Source organism: Hemiscyllium ocellatum, chromosome 39, assembly GCF_020745735.1.
Source record: "Hemiscyllium ocellatum isolate sHemOce1 chromosome 39, sHemOce1.pat.X.cur, whole genome shotgun sequence".
In the NCBI taxonomy this organism is placed as follows: domain Eukaryota; kingdom Metazoa; phylum Chordata; class Chondrichthyes; order Orectolobiformes; family Hemiscylliidae; genus Hemiscyllium; species Hemiscyllium ocellatum.
In genome coordinates, this window is record NC_083439.1 from 14,031,645 (window position 1) to 14,047,966 (window position 16,322).

At 41.4% G+C, this 16,322-nt stretch overlaps 1 protein-coding gene across 1 annotated transcript in view; it reads left to right on the forward strand.

The window, feature by feature from the left end:
- The window catches only part of LOC132834137 (NT-3 growth factor receptor-like), a 771,032-nt gene that overhangs the window by 209,342 nt on the left and 545,368 nt on the right, over window positions 1-16,322 (forward strand). Inside the window, exons 2-3 of the mRNA XM_060852772.1 lie at window positions 4,144-4,218; window positions 12,264-12,335. Of these exons, the coding sequence (XP_060708755.1) occupies window positions 4,144-4,218; window positions 12,264-12,335 (147 nt within the window). The remainder of the gene's footprint in view (window positions 1-4,143; window positions 4,219-12,263; window positions 12,336-16,322) is intronic.

Below are 16,322 nucleotides of genomic sequence, written 5' to 3' on the forward strand. Positions count from 1 at the left end.
GAGGAACAGGAGAATTGACGTTTCGGGCAAAAGCCCTTCATTAAGAATGAGTCTGTGAGCCGAGGGAGTGGAGAGATATTTGGGAGAGAGATGGGGCTGAGGGGAACGGAGCTGAGTGTGATAGGTAGATGGAGGTGGGGCTAATGGTGATAGGTTGGAGAGGAGGGTGGCTCCATGTACATTGCATCATCCTCCACCATTTCCGCCACCTACAAACGGACCCCACCACAAGGGATATTTCCACCCCCCCCCCCCCCCCCACCCCTATTTGCTTTCCATAAAGACTGTTTCCTCTGTGACTCCCTTGTCCGGTCCACGCCCCTCACCAATCCACCCTCCCATCCTGGCACCTTCCCCTACCACTGCAGGAATTGCAAAGCCTGTGCCCAGACCTCCCCCCCCCTCACCTTTGTCCAAGGCCCCAAAGGAGTCTTCCACATCCATCAGAGTTTCTCCTGCACTTCCACACATGACATTTATTGTGTCTGTTGCTCCCGATTCTGCCTCCTCTACATTGGGGAGGCAGGACGCCTACTCGCAAAGTGCTTCCGAGAACATCTCTGGGACAACCACAGCAATCAACTCCACTACCCTGTGGCCAAATTACTCCAACTCCCACTCCTACTCCACCAAGGACATGCAAGTCCTGGGCCTCCTCCATTGCTACTCCCTAACCACCCAAATAAGAACGCCTCATCTTCTGCCTTGGGATCCTCCAACCACACAGGATCAACTTGGATTTCAGTTTCCTCATTTCCCCTCCATGCACCTTATCCCAGTTCCAACCTTCCAACTTATGACCTGTCCTACCTGTCTATCTTCCTTCCCACCTATCTGTTCCACCCTCCTCTCCGACCTCTCTCCATCCACCTATCGCATTCTCAGCTACCTTCCCCCCAGTCCCACCTTTCCCCCCCCCCCTCCCATTTACCTCTCCACCCCCTTGGCTCACGGCTTCATTCCTGATGAAGGGCTTTTGCCTGAAATGTTGATTCTCCTGCTCCTTGGATGCTGCTTGACCTGCTGTGTTTATCCAGCACCACACTCTCAACTATTTATCTAGAGACCGAGGCAATATCCTGGGGGACCTAAGTTCAACTACTACCATGGCAAGGGGTGGAATTTGAATTCAACTTTGAACAAAGAACAAAATTTAAAATTCTAATGATGATGATTGTTGGGAAAACCCCATCTGGTTCACTAATGTCCTATAGGGTTAGAAACTGCCATCTTTACCTTGTCTAGTGTAGATGTGACTCCAGTAATGTGGTTGACCCTTAACTGCTCGGGGGACAATAAATGCTGGCCTAGCTAGTGACACCCTCATCCTATGAATTAATAGATTAAGCATCTGTGGAGAGAGAAACAGAATAAACATTTTGAATCCGGTATGACTTTTCTTTAGAACTGAAAGATGTTGAAAAATAGATCCTTTTTTATACTTTTGACTGAGGCAGAGAAAGGGCAGGAGGTCAGATGGTGGAAAGGCTGAGTGTAAAAGACAAAGGGCTTGTTGAAAATGGGCAAAGAGAACAAAGAAAAGGTGTGAAAGGGAAAGAATTGGTCCTCTCAATGAAGCGCAAAGTGACCATGGCACAAACATGACATGGTTTTGGGAGAGGGCTAGGGGAGAGAACGTATGAAAAGTGGAGAACAGTATTGACATGGTCAGCTTCTGAAGCTACTGAATTTAATATTGAGACCTCGAGGCTATGGATTGCTTAAGCGGAAAATGAGGTGTAGTTGCTGAGCTTGCATTGCAAATTGTCCTCTACTTTATTTCCTCACGGTTGCTCACCCTGCCACCAGGCTTGTTAGTGGGTCATAAATGACAAACCCACTGGCCTATATTGTGACTGCTGTTATAGAGTCATCGAACTTCCTGGAGTATCTTGGAATGCCTGCAAATTAAAGGTGACACTCCTGGACACTGTTAAGAAAATTCTTAAAAACATTAATATAAGCTTTGAATGCTTTCTTCATTTGTTTAAAAAAAAGGGAACTAAGCGTTTGATTGGGTTTGTCATTGAGGGTGAAGCATCCAAGGCATGTCCAGCCAGAGGTGGGAACCTTACACCGGTCACCATGGGAATTGCTGTGTCTGTAAAAACTTACCGTTTAAGTCAGTGATCATTTTAACCCAGTCCTGCCAGCTCAGGTGAACATGAAGTTGGCAGTTCTGGATCTCTGTCCCTGTAATTAAACATTGAAATTAAAGCGAAATGCTGGGGAACTGAAACGAAAACACAACAGGCTGGGAAGTGCTCGGCAGATCAGACAGCATCCACAGTGAGAGGGAGGACAAAGTTTCAGGTGTATGACTCTTCAGCAGGATATTAAATATTGATGCATCCCTGAAGTGAATTAGCACAATGAAATCTCCTTCTTACCCACTCTCGATTATCTGATTTAATGGGTTGGTTCTTTAATCTTCTGAAGTGTTCATAAACCTTGCAGCAGGATGCAGGGATGTTTCGCACCAATCTTTTCTTCCCTTTGTTATTAAATTATTGATTAAACCATTTGTAGGCATGGAATTTATTGCAGCTGTAAATTTTTTGAACCCGTGACTCGTCATGGATAAGTGTTCTGTCAGTCATCAAGAAAAATCTTTGATCACTTGATTCCCGCAATCAGGTTCTTCTGCGCCACAAAGAGAACTATAGATCTCGAAAGAAATGTTGGATAGGCTTCTTCTTGTAATATCTTCTTGTGCCTGACTGTTGGGATAATTGTAAGGAAGAAATCGTTAGATGAATCAGATTTGAACTAAATGTTATTTTTCCTGCACTGCTGACAACTACAAATTGATTCAGTCGCCACATGGTATGGATTTTACATTGTGTATTAAAACAGTGTTGTCAACTCATTAATCAACCAGTTGAGGTGAATTCTGTGCATTTAAAGGATAATTGATAAAATGACCAGTGTTGACATTTACCAGCACTGGGTACCATGAATGCATTCAGCTTGCACATTCAGAATCTTTACCTGACTGTGGAGAGATGGAACATGATGACTGCAGGATTCCACTATTCATCAGATGCTAATTGATTTCTGATAAAGAAATCATTTGTTTGCCAAGAAATTTTGTGCTGTCAGTGATGATAGTGACTGAAGGTCTTCTGATGGGCTGGTTGAGTCTTTCCCCTTGGACCAATCGGATCTTTGGTAGTTTGTTTCCTGTACTGAATTGGAGCAATAAATCAGACCAGTTAGGCTATGAATTTCAAGTCAAAGTTTTCAAATTGTGCAAATGAACTTAAATGCAGGAAAATCATGATTCCCATTGATTTTCCTGCCAATGGAGTCAGTGATAGTAATGGTGGTGTGATGCAGAAGTTCTGGGATTTTAGGAAGAGGCATAACATTAGCCGCTTCCATCTAAATTCCTCCATTTGCACCTTTCAAGCAAAAACTCAAGGAAAAATCAGCACTATTTTTCTTGGGTCTCATCAAGAAATATTTTTTGCAGAAAATATTAAGTTTCCCCAAATGGAATGCTGTGTCGAGTCTGTGAGAGTCAAGACCATCGAAGAGACAGCAGCTCTCCATTGTGACTCCCTCAGCTATCGGAAGGCATTTAATTGCTGTTGGCTCCTCAATCCCCTGTTGAAGGCCAGCAGCGCAATCAGACTCAAGAGTCCACACTTCAGGTTGTCTTACCAAACTGAGGGTGAGCCATTCTTTCAACCACTGAGCCCTGTGAATTGAATAAATGCGGGGAACTGCACTGAGGCAACACATCAGTGAAGTGGTGCAAGTGAGAGTTGGCGGATGGCAACGTTCAGGCACATTTATCGGTTTGATGAAAATTGACAGCGAGTCAAAATTCATCAGGCTTTCTGTCGGTGGAGTTTAGATGTCTCTTTGCACCACTTCCCTGCAAAACGCCACAGAGTGGCGCTATTTCTGGGAAATTGGTACCACTGAGTTTGTGCTAAGAATCACCGACACACTCCTGTTGAGGTTAAGGTGCAGTCCCGTTTCACAATGCATGCCTAAAAGGTTAGGGATTGTCCTATAAAATTATGAGCTGAGACAGGAACCATTCTAATCACTTTGTTTATTGGCTGTTTTACAGACACATTGAAACGGAGACAGGAACCATTCTAATCTCTTTGTTTATTGGCTGTTTTACAGACACATTGAGAACCAGAAGAGTCTCCAGACATTGAACGCTTTTGATATGGAGCCTTACATTGGACTCCAGAATCTGTAAGTAAATCAAATAAACCGACATGTTTTGTCAAAAGATTGCATTGTTCAATCGATGTTCAGTGTTAAGTGGTGAGAAAGTTTTAAATTAAGGTTACAGCTCTCTGTTTTCTTCAAGATTCTTGTTGTATCGAGGAATTAAGGGCTACGGGGAGAACGCTGGTAAGTGAAGTTGAAATGCCCATCAGCCATGATTGAATGGCGGAGTGGACTCGATGGGCTGAATGGCCTTACTTCCACTCCTATGTCTTATGGTCTTAAGATTAGTTCAAGTTAATACGACTGGATGCTGAATTTAGGAGCTCCTGTCTTTAAAACTTACGATGAATTCTAATGCTGTGCCTAATCAGTCCAAACTAGCTTCAGTTTGAATCTTCTGCTTGTAATTTTAAGTTTGAAGGTAGGTTCTGAAAACCTACATGTGTCAAATTCCATAACATAACTCACAAAGATGCCACAGTCTCAAATTTTCAGGAGTCTTGGCATTTTGCTGTTGATGCTCCTCATCCTTACAGCTCTGAAGCTGACCAGAGCTTTGGGATTAGCACATAGATAGTTTACCATGGAAATTTCATTCTGTCAATCCACTGGTTCATCAGAGGTACACTGCGGATATCCCCCCCTAATCAGTGAAGAAAATTGATCCAGCAAGATCATCCATTTTTTGCTGTCACTTTGCTGTTAGGGACCACAGAAAAGTTCAGGCTTGTTTAATGATTGGGGTTCTAATGGCGATCTGAGTGAGAATAATGCAGAGCAACAATGTGGTCTTGAAAAGATAATACTTGTAATTGTGGCATATTGTTAAATGCTTTCATTAAGATTAATGATAACATTTTAATTTGTTAAAAAGCTTTTTTGTATGTTGCGGCTGTACAAAAAACTGTAAAAAAAATTATTATTAATGTGTTTCATTTCGGGATTGGCTGTCTGTGAGAATTCTTTTTTATGATTGACTATTTGGGTAACAAACTGATTTCACTGCAGTTTGCTAGGAATGCTCATCATATAAATTGGACAAGGCCAATTTTGACGGTATTAGGCAAGAACTTTCGAAAGCTGATTGGGGGTAGCTGTTCTCAGGTAAAGGGACAGGTGGAAAATGCGAAGCCTTCAGAAATGAGATAATGAGAATCCGGAAAAAGTATATTCCTGTCAGGGTGAAATGGAAGGCTGGTAGGTATAGGGAATGCTGGATGACTAAAGAAATTGAGGGTTTGGTTAAGAAAAAGAAGGAAGCATATGTAAGGTATAGAGAGGATAGATCAAGTGAATCCTTAGAAGAGGAAAAAGGAAGTAGGAGTATATTTCAGAGGGAAATCAGGAGGGCAAAAAGGGGGCATGAGATAGCTTTGGCAAATAGAATTAAGGAGAATCCAAAGGGCTTTTAACAAATATATTAAGGACAAAAGGGTAACTAGGGAGAGAATAAGGCCCCTCAAAGATCAACAAGGCAGCCTTTGTGTGGAGCCGCAGAAAATGAAAGAGATACAAAATGAATATTTTGCGTTGTGGAAGCTCAGCCTTGAGCTCCTGGGCTTCTTGTGAACGCCTGTCCAAGAACAGAGAACCACCACTTGATTAACACATTTCAACAGCACTGTTTTTATTCAAGATTGTCAGTATACATGTATACAAACAATCCTGGGAGAAAAAAGCCACCTTAGACCACGCCGGGTACTAAAGGATGGATTCTCTCCCCGTTGATAGGGAAAGTTGTTACATTTATACATAACTTTGTACGCAATACAGAGTCCCGTATCATTAAGCTATCGCACAGTGTATTAATCAAAGCATACTTTATTGGAAGCTTACACATCAAAAGTGCTCTAAATTTAACACACACACAGATACCAACAGCCATCTGGTTAAGCTCTTAACATAGCCTTCATTATTCTTACTCTGCTTTTCAAGGTAACATTCAGATATCAAAAATTGCTCTAAACTAAATATGTATTCATTAGTACAGCTCTAAAACAATGAGGCTCCAGTATTCCTCTGATGGTTGCCCTTTGATCTAGTGCTATGTACTATCTCATCCTCGGACCTGTGGGGAGGATTGTTTACCGCTAGGCTGGCTTCTTACAAATTGCTATGTTAGCAATTAGTTTCGCTTAGCCTGTCGCTTAGGATGCCGGGAAATACAGCCAATATGCCGGGGCCATTTTAGTTAACATTTCTGAGCTCCATTTTCTATATGGTCACTATATCTATTTCCAACTTATCAGCATCAGTATTTATTGTGGAAAATGATATGGAAAAATGTCCAAATTATAGAGGAGGAAGTGTTGGATGTCTTGAAATGGGTAAGGGTGGATAAATCCTCAGGACCTGATCAGGTGTACTCAAGAACTCTGTGGGAAGCTAGTGAAGTGATTGCTGGGCCTCTTGCTGAGATATTTGTATCATCGACAGTCACAGGTGAGGTGCCAGAAGACTGGGGGTTGGCAAATGTGGTGCCACTGTTTAAGAAGGGTGGTAAAGACAAGCCAGGGAACTATAGACTGGTGAGCCTGACGTCATTGGTGGGCAAGTTGTTGGAGGGAATCCTGAGGGACAGGATGTACATGTATTTGGAAAGGCAAGGACTGATTAGGGATAGTCAACATGGCTTTGTGCGTGGGGAATCATGTCTCACAAACTTGATTGAGTTTTTTGAAGAAGTAACAAGAGGATTGATGAGGGCAGAGTGGTAGATGTGATCTATATGGATTCAGTAAGGCGTTCGACAAGGTTCCCCATGGGAGACTGATTAGCAAGGTTAGATCTGACTAATTTGGATACAGAACTGGCTCAAAGATAGAAGAAGAGGGTGATGGTGGAGGGTTGTTTTTCAGACTGGAGGCCTGTGACCAGTGGAGTGCCACAAGGACCGGTGCTGATTCTCTACTTTTTGTCATTTACTTAAATGATTTAGATGCGAGCATAAGAGATACAGTTAGTAAGTTTGCAGATGACACCAAAATTGGAGGTGTAGTGGACAGCGAAGAGGGTTACCTCAGATTACAACAGGATCTTGACCAGGTGGGCCAATGGGCTGAGAGGTGGCAGATCGAGTTTAATTTAGATAAATGCGAGGTGCTGCATTTTGGGAAAGCAAATCTTAGCAGGACTTGTACACTTAATGGTAAGGTCCTAGGGAGTGTTGCTGAACAAAGAGACCTTGGAGTGCAGGTTCATAGCTCCTTGAAAGTGGAGTCGCTGGTAGATAGGATCGTGAAGAAGGCGTTTGGTATGCTTTCCTTTATTGGTCAGAGTATTGAGTACAGGAGTTGGGAGGTCATGTTGCGGCTGTACAGGACATTGGTTAGGCCACTATTGGAATATGCATGCAATTCTGGTCTGCTTCCTATTGGAAAGATGTTGTGAAACTTGAAAGGGTTCAGAAAAGATTTACAAGGATGTTGCTAGGGTTAGCGGATTTGAGCTATAGGGAGAGGCTGAACAGGCTGGGGCTGTTTTCCCTGGAGTGTCGGAGGCTGAGGGGTGACCATATAGAGGTTTACAAAATTATGTGAAGCATGGATAGGATAAATAGACAAAGTGTTTTCCCTGGAGTAGGGGAGTCCAGAACTAGAGATCATAGGTTTAGGGTGAGAGGGGAAAGATATAAGAGACCTAAGGGGCAACTTTTTCACATAGATGGTGGTACTGTATGGAATGAGCTGCCAGAGGATGTGATGGAGGCTGGTACAATTGCAATATTTAAGAGGTATTTGAATGGATATATGAATAGAAAGCTTTGGAGGGGTATGGGCCGGGTACTGGCAGGTGGGACTAGATTGGGTTGGGGTATCTGGTCGGCATGGACGGATTAGACCGAAGAGTCTGTTTCCATGCTGTACATCTCTATGACTCTATGACTCTATGTCAAAATAAATTAAATTTCTCATCAAAAAGACTGATAGATACTCAATGCAGCTTTCTTTAAGGTTAGATTCCAAGTGATTCCTTCCTTTACCATTGGCCAACAAACTCATTCATTGTGACCGCCAGAATGGTGTGAGACATAGCATGTCACCAGCAACTCAATGTGATATTGACAATATAACCAAGCAATGAGATAACTATAATTTAATTGACAACATAATGTGGTCATCTATCTGGGTCCTTACTTTTATGCATTTATATTTTTTGCCAAGATTTCCCTAGTTGGTTTTAAATGCATTATGCAGCATAACATGGATAAATATGAGGTTATACACTTCAATATTAGTTAAATGGTGATATGTTGAGAAATGCAGAGGTACAAAAGTATGTGCTTGTTTCTGTACCCTTTAATGAGGGTGACTGACTATATGGAGTTTGCACATTTTCCCCGTGTCTGCGTGGGTTTCGTTTCTCTGCACTGTAGGGATTCTATGATTTTTGTGAGGCTCTGGTTTCATCACATTTCTTAGAACTATTGAAGCCAATGAAAGAAAACAGGCAGGTGCAGCAACCAATTACAAAGACAAATGGTATGTTGGCCTTTACTGTCAGAGGATTTGAATTCAGAAGTAAGGAAGTCTTCTTATTCAGCACCTTGGTGGGACTAACCTGGAGTATTATGTTCAGTTTTAGTCTCCCAACTTATTAGAGGTCACACTTGCAATAGACTGAGTGCAGTGAAGATTCACTAGGCTGACACTGGGATTGACAGGGCTGTCCTATGAGGAGAGATTAGTTCAATGGGACTGTATTCACTTGAGTTCAGAAGGATGAGAGGGGATTTAACTTAAACATAGAAAATTCTAATGGATAGATAGACCTGGATGCAGGGAGGATGTTTGCCGTTTTTTGGGAAGTCCTGAACCAAGGGTCACATATCAACACCGTTGCTGAGTAGAGGCCTACTATAGGTTGAACACAGTTGACACTGGTTGCTGAGGCCTATTATAGGTCGAAAGTTAATGCAGTGAGTACAGGAGTTGAGATGTCATGTTGTGGCAGTACAGAACACTTGTGAAGCTACTTTTAACATACTGTGTTCAATTCTGGTCTCCCTGCTACAGGAAAGATGTTGTTAAACTTGAAAGGATTCTGAAAATATTTACAAGGATCCTGCATGGGTTGGAGAAGTTAAGCTATTGGAAGAGGCTGAGACGAAACCTTATAGAGGTTTATAAAATCAAGTGGGGCTTAGATACGGTGAATAGGTGTAGTCTTTTTCTCAGGAGAAGGGAGTCCAAACTAGAGAGCATAGGTTGGAGGTGAGAGAGGTAAGATTTAAAAAAGATCTGAGGGGTAACATTTTCACATAGAGGGTGGTGCATGTATGGAATGAGCTGCCAGAGGAAGTGATGGAAACAGGTGAAGTTGTAACATTGAAAAGGCATCTGGTTGGGTATCCAAATAGAAGGAATTTAGAGGGATATGGGATAAATGCTGGCAAATGGGACTAGATTAATTTGGGATATCTTGTTGACATGAATGAGTTGGACTGAAGAGTCTGTTTCCATGCTATATATTTATATGACTAAATGGGACTAGGTCACATTGGGATGCCTGGTTGTCATGGACATGTTGCTCCAAAGGGTCTGATTCTGTGCTGTATAATTCTGACTCTATGCTGCTTACTGGTAGCAGAGTCAATAGCTTGAAATCTAGACTCCTACATTGTAATGGATGTTGCCTGACCTGCTGAAGGTACTCAGTGTTTCTGCTTTTTATCTCTGGATTTCCAGCAATATTTAATTGTTCTATCATACCATCTGTCTTTGTAATTGCTGGCTGTACCTGATTTTGTTTTATTTATATGTAAGGGCACCCAGAAAGCCCTTTGGATGCAAATATCTCCCAGTCTTTCACCATTTAAAAAGTATTCTGTTGTCCTATTCTTCCCAAAAGAAATGAGTAACTTTGATTTCACCACATTATATTCCACCTGCCAAGTTCCTGCTCACTTGCTTAAATTGATTTGCTATTCTGAAGCATCCTCCCTCCAGCCTGCTTTTCCGATCTAACTTTATATGGTCAGCGAGCTTGGACAAATGACATTCGATCTCTCACTGAAGTCATCAATATAAAGATAAAAGGAGGGTGAGAGAATTAATGAGCGGGAGTAGCATAGTGGCATTGTTGTTAGCACTGCTGCATCAGGGACTTGGGTTCAATTCCAGCCTTGGGTGACTGACTGTGTGAAGTTTGCACATTCTCCCTGTGTCTGTGTCGGTTTCCTCTCCCTGCACTGTAGGGATTCTGTCATTTTTGTGAGGCTTTGGTTACATCATGTATATTAGAATCATTAAAGCATATTGTACAGAAGGATGACATTTGGCCCATTGGATCCATGCTACCTCTTTGAAGGACTATTTGGTCCTTGCGCACTTTTTTTGTGTTCAGTTCATAAGTAAGCCTTGAGGGAAGAAAAGGACCTGCTCGAATTCTCTGGCAAATCAATAAAGTATCTTTCAATGCATTTCAAACGTAGGGTTTATTTATAGGAATAGAAGACTTTAGTCAGATCTCTGCTACTGAATGCTGCTTTGTTTTGACAGTCCAGTCAGCCCAATGGTTTGGTTTCTCCCCTATATTTGAAATTCCCATGTGGTGAGTCTGGGGACCAACTAGGCACAAAGCAGAAAACCTGAATCTCACCCTCCTTTCATCTTTATATTGATGACTTCAGTGAGAGATCGAAGGTAGTATGTCCAAGCTTGCTGACCATATAAAGTTAGATCAGAAAAGCCAGAACTGGACCTGAGAAGTGTTTCAAGGGAGGACCGTAATAAGTTTATTATCAGTTAAATTGCATTTATTACACTGTACTGTTGCTAACAGTGTGAACAGTTCAGATCTGCGTATCTAAAGAAAGGTATACTGGCACGGGAGGCAGTCCAGAGAAGGACTCCACTCTACTGCTAGTGGGTGTAGAGGGACTGTCTTATGAGGAGTGGTTGAGTAGATTGGGCCTGTACTCATTGGAGTTTCGAAGATTGAGAGGTAACCTTATCAAACTATATCTGATTCTGAGGTACTCGACAGAGTAAATGCAGGGAGGTTGTTTCCCTTTATGGGATAGTCTAAGAAGAGAAGGCAGAATCTCAGAGTAAGGGATCACCTATTTAAAACAAAGATGAGGAGGAATATCTTCTCTGAGAGGGGACTAAATCTGTGGTGCTCTTATCTCGGAATGCTGTTGAGGCTTGGTTGTTAAGTATGTTCCAGGCCGAGATACATTTTTCATCAGTAAGGGAATTGAGGGTTATGGGAAAGAGGCAGGAAAGAGGAGTTGAGGATTATCAGAACAGCTGTGTGATCTCATTGAGTGGCAGAACCGACTCATTGGGTTGAATGTTCTACTTGTCTTACTCTGCCTTATGGTCTTATGGTAAAATTTGAACTGAGAGTTTGTTTATAAATTACTTATTTACTTGCTGGATGGTTTACAAGCTGATTGCAATAAATTAGCTCAACTACCTGTTAAGGTATGGAGGGTGACAGTCCTTTTCAGTGAGCTAGTAATGGCACAACCCTAAAATCCATGACTGGAAAACAGTTAAAGCATATTTAATTTTAATGTTGCTTTAAATCTGTAATCACCCCCCATCCGTGGATACTGAAATATTATTAAAAAGGACAAATATTTGTCCAAGCTAGCCTTTTTCTGTAAAATACTGCCTCGAGTGAACATAGAGAACATTAGATTATGAGATTGCATTATGAGATGCACCAGAAGACAATATGGTCTCATTCAGCTATGGCCTCACTTCTCTGGTTCCCCAGTTCCTGTTTGATGGCTCATTTCAGCTGTGTGTCACAATGTGCAATGTGTACTAATATTAATCGAAGATGCCAGTCAGTATAATGCATCAGGAGAAAAGCTGAACATAGAATCTAATAATCTCTTCGATCAGAACTTAGCAAATGTACTTTCCTTTTTAATAAATGTTGAGATTTTTATTTTGGATGTCTGCCTGTTCCTGTCGATGTTTAATTTGCACAGAATAAAAATGATCAGGAATAGAAGGTTTATCTAATCCACTCATCTGATTGGGTATGTGATAAATCAGACTTGGGAGTACGCAGAGTTTGTAACCTTCTGCATTTGTTCTCATTTCCAGGACAATCATAAATTCAGGACTTCGGTCGATCGCTCCACGAGCTTTTGCCAAAAATCCTCACCTTCACTACATGTAAGTCATCCTGAGCTTAGATCGGGTTTATAGAGGGTTAGGAGTTGAGTGGTTAAATTCAGATGCTGCGGTAATAAAGATTATGGTTTTTCTACAATCCATTACTCCAGAGACCTGAAACATCAATGATCCACAACTCTATTTCGTTTTCTTGTTAAATAAACATCCTTATGATGCACAGGAGTTTGAACAAGCTCAGAATGGTTTGTGAAGTAAAGACCTTGGAAGTTCTGCAGAGCTTTTCTAACAATAAAAAAAATCAGCGCAGGATAATAGGATATTGTTTATTTATGAATGACAGTGCAACTCTAACTTATAGGTATTCCACAAGCATCTACAGCTTCATGAAAAAGGTTATAGTGATGTGAACATTTCACACCTCTGCCTGAGAAATGTTCAGTCTGAATTTCAAAAGCCAAATGTTGATATATGTTATTGTGCAGAAATAGAGGACAATCAGATAGCAAAGAGGAGGAAAGATGACGTGAATTCTAACCTCAGATTGACTTGCATTGAAATATTATCATGAGATTAGAACCAATTGCCTTTGAAGGAATGTGACTGTTACTTGCTTAAATAGATGTGACACTTTATTTGGCTGATTTAATTTTCTAATATCGTGTCTACAATAAGGTGAGGACAATTCAAAGAAATGGAATTTTTTTTTTTCTCTTTTAATTGCAGCTTTCATGTCCAGAATCATGTGAGAGACTCCAGATCTTTTTGTCTCTAACTATACCAATGACTGTTGTTTCCCCTTGACAAGTCATTCTGTTCAAGCTCCTGATAATGGTGAAAATGTGCTCCGTTGGTTTCTCCTTGCGGTAGTTAGATACTGCAGCATGTGAAAGGAAAACATGTCCATCACTGTAGGATTTCACACTTTCTGTGGACATAGTGGCTATGTTAATCTGTGGTCACCTACATCACCGGAAAAGACAGGCAAGGAAGGAGAATAATTCTTTTTCATACATTCTGTACCATTGGAAAACCATCTATTTGCTGTATTAAGCACAGTTGCCATGTTATATATGGTAAGATAGGATTTGATAGTGTCCCTGAACAAGACCAGGCAAAGACAATGACAAGGCTTATTGTATTTAGGAAAATGGAGTTGAATAGGAGTACAGTGTTGGTAAATGTGATGTCATCCATTTTCCTAAGAATAACAGCAAAATGGACTGTTATTTAAATAGTAAAAAAATTGCAGCATGCTGCTATGCAGAGGAACCTGTGTGTCCTTGGGCACAAATCACAAAAAGTTGGTTTGCAGGTGCAGTGAGTAATTAAGAAGACAAATGGAACATTGTCCTTCATTGCTGTAGGGATGGAGTTTAAAAACAGGGAGGTTATGCTGCAGCTGTATAGGATGCTGGTGAGGCCGCACCTGGAGTACTGTGTACAGTATTAGTCTCCTTACTTGACAAAGGATGTTCTAGCATTGGAGGGGGTGCAGGGGAGGTTCACCAGGTTGATTCTGGAATCGAAAGGGTTGACTTATGAGAAAGATTGAATAGGCTGACTATACTCATTGGAATTTAGAAAAGTAAGGGGGGATCATACGGAAATGTACAAAATTATGAAGGGAATAGGCAAGATAGAAGAAAGGAGCTTGTTTCCAATGCGGATGAAACTAGAACTAGGGGCATAGCCTCAAAATAAGGGGGAGCAGGTTTAGGACTGAATTGAAGAGGAACTTCTTCACCCAAAAAGTTATGAATCGGTAGAATTCCCTGCCCAGTGAAGCAATTGAGATGATCTTGTTGATTATTTAAAAGGCATCTTTGAACTGTAAAGGGTTATGGTGAGCAGGTGGGTAAGTGGAGTTGGGTCCACGGAAAGATCAGCCATGATCTTATTGGATGGTGGAGCAGGCTTGATGGGCCAAATGGCCTGTACCTGCTCCTTTTTCTTATGTTTTTCTGTAATCTTGGGTACAGGATGGTATCACATTGTGACTGTGACACAGAAACCAGGTCATTGATTTACAAAATAAGTGAGAAATAAGTATTGAAAAGCAGCAGAAACACAAAATACAACAGTGGAACCACATTTTCTTGATATGCATTTCTACTAGTTCTTTAACAGCAGCATTGAAACAATATCTGATTTTCTGTGCCTTCAGCATGTCTCAGGGCAGGACAGTCCAGCTCGTGGTGATCCTTTGCCGATGCTCATGCCATTATGAACTGTTTACGGAAACAAACCATGAGCTGTTTGTCTGAGCTGTGTCGCATTACTGCTCCGTACACTCAAGTGGAAAATTATGTGTGTGTCATATTATCAGGCTGTTTTGGATTGAACAATGTACAAGAGTATTGTTCTTTTGCAATGAGGTCATGATTTATAATTAAGGCTGAACTATTCATCAGCCTGTGCAATTTCCCCTTGTTAATTTGGAACCTATCTCTGATCAGTTCTAGCAGCAAAATTAATTATCTGTCAAAATAGCAGGGCCTGAATCTGTGACACTCAGTGCGGGGTGTACAATTCTGCTCCCTGTAACCTGTCAGGCTGACAAAGCTCACTCGACGCTCCAGGAGACATTTATCCTCCAAAAACATGTCTTACAGGGCCCTTGGATCTCAGTTGCCTGTTTGGTGTTGAGGCTGAAGTGTGATATAATCGGGTCAAAAGAGGAGCAATTACAGCTAAAATGAAGATGTACAATTGTCAAAATATATCTTTCAGGACTTCATTTAAATCGGAAATAGTATTTGAACGTTCCACTTGCTAAATAGGATGCTAATGCTTTGGCCTTGGAGTGGTATGTAGGTTTTTAATCATTTCCACCAGTAAATCATACAGCTTCTACTACGCTTTAGGGTAACATTGCTCTTAGTACTGTACGATATATTTTCTTAGTACCTCTGAGCTGTGTGCATCTACATATGCATGTCGGTTAAGGAAGTTAGTACCTGAAGGGTTAACTTGCAACAAAAGGGATGGCATGGTGGCTCAATGGTTAGGACTGCTGCCTCATAGTAGCAGGGTCCCAGGTTCGATTCCAGCCTTGGGTGACTGTCTGTGTGGAGTTTGCACATTCTCCCCATGTCTGTGTGGGTTTCCTCCCGTAGTCCAAAGATGTGTAGGTCAGGTGAATTGGCCATGCTAAATTACCTGTACTGTTAGATGCATTGCCCAGAGGGAAATGGGTTGGTGTGGACTGGTTGGGCTGAAGGGCCTGTTTCCACACTGTAGGGAATCTATTCTAATTTAATCTAAAAGATAAGCTCCACCCATCAGAATATAAAGGATTGCTCCTACTGAGCTAAACTGTGTGTTTGTTACCAATACTGAAAACCACCAATGCTGCATCTGCAGTAATTTACTCCTACTGTTTGTTACCAGTGTTCAATTGTTCTAGTGCTCAGTCCCTGTAACTAACACAAATATCTACTTGAGTCTATCTTGATGTCTCACAAGAAATTAGCCTGTAAGCCAGATGTAATGCAACTAGCTGGTAAGTACTGTGTCGTAAACCCATTCGCTTAATAGGATGGAGTCTACCTTTTGGTGAAAAATTTGAGTGGACATCCTTCCCCACTTCGTATGTGTAATTTAGACTAATACCAACAAAAAGGATTTGGTGCTGACGAATCTACCCAAAGCACCTCCAATGGTTCAGGTGGTCATGACCATAACAAATGCCATGGTCACAGTTATATTGATTTGATTATACGTACTAACCCAGATGTCACTTGTCTCCCTATTCTCTTCCACTCTGTGAGTACTATAGCAAGTGATATTTACAATTATGCACTACACGTTACTGAACAGACCTCTCCAAAGAAATGCTTCAGACTGCTGTCTGCTTCCAATCTACACTAATGATGCTAGAGCAGCAACTGTAGGTATCATTGTTATTTGCATATTCCATTATACTACAGGTATCTTCATTAAAAGTAGAAACATCAGTAACTGGCTTGTTCCTACATCATCAGGTGGATTAGATGGAAGATCTGGTTTTGTGAGTCATGGTAGGAT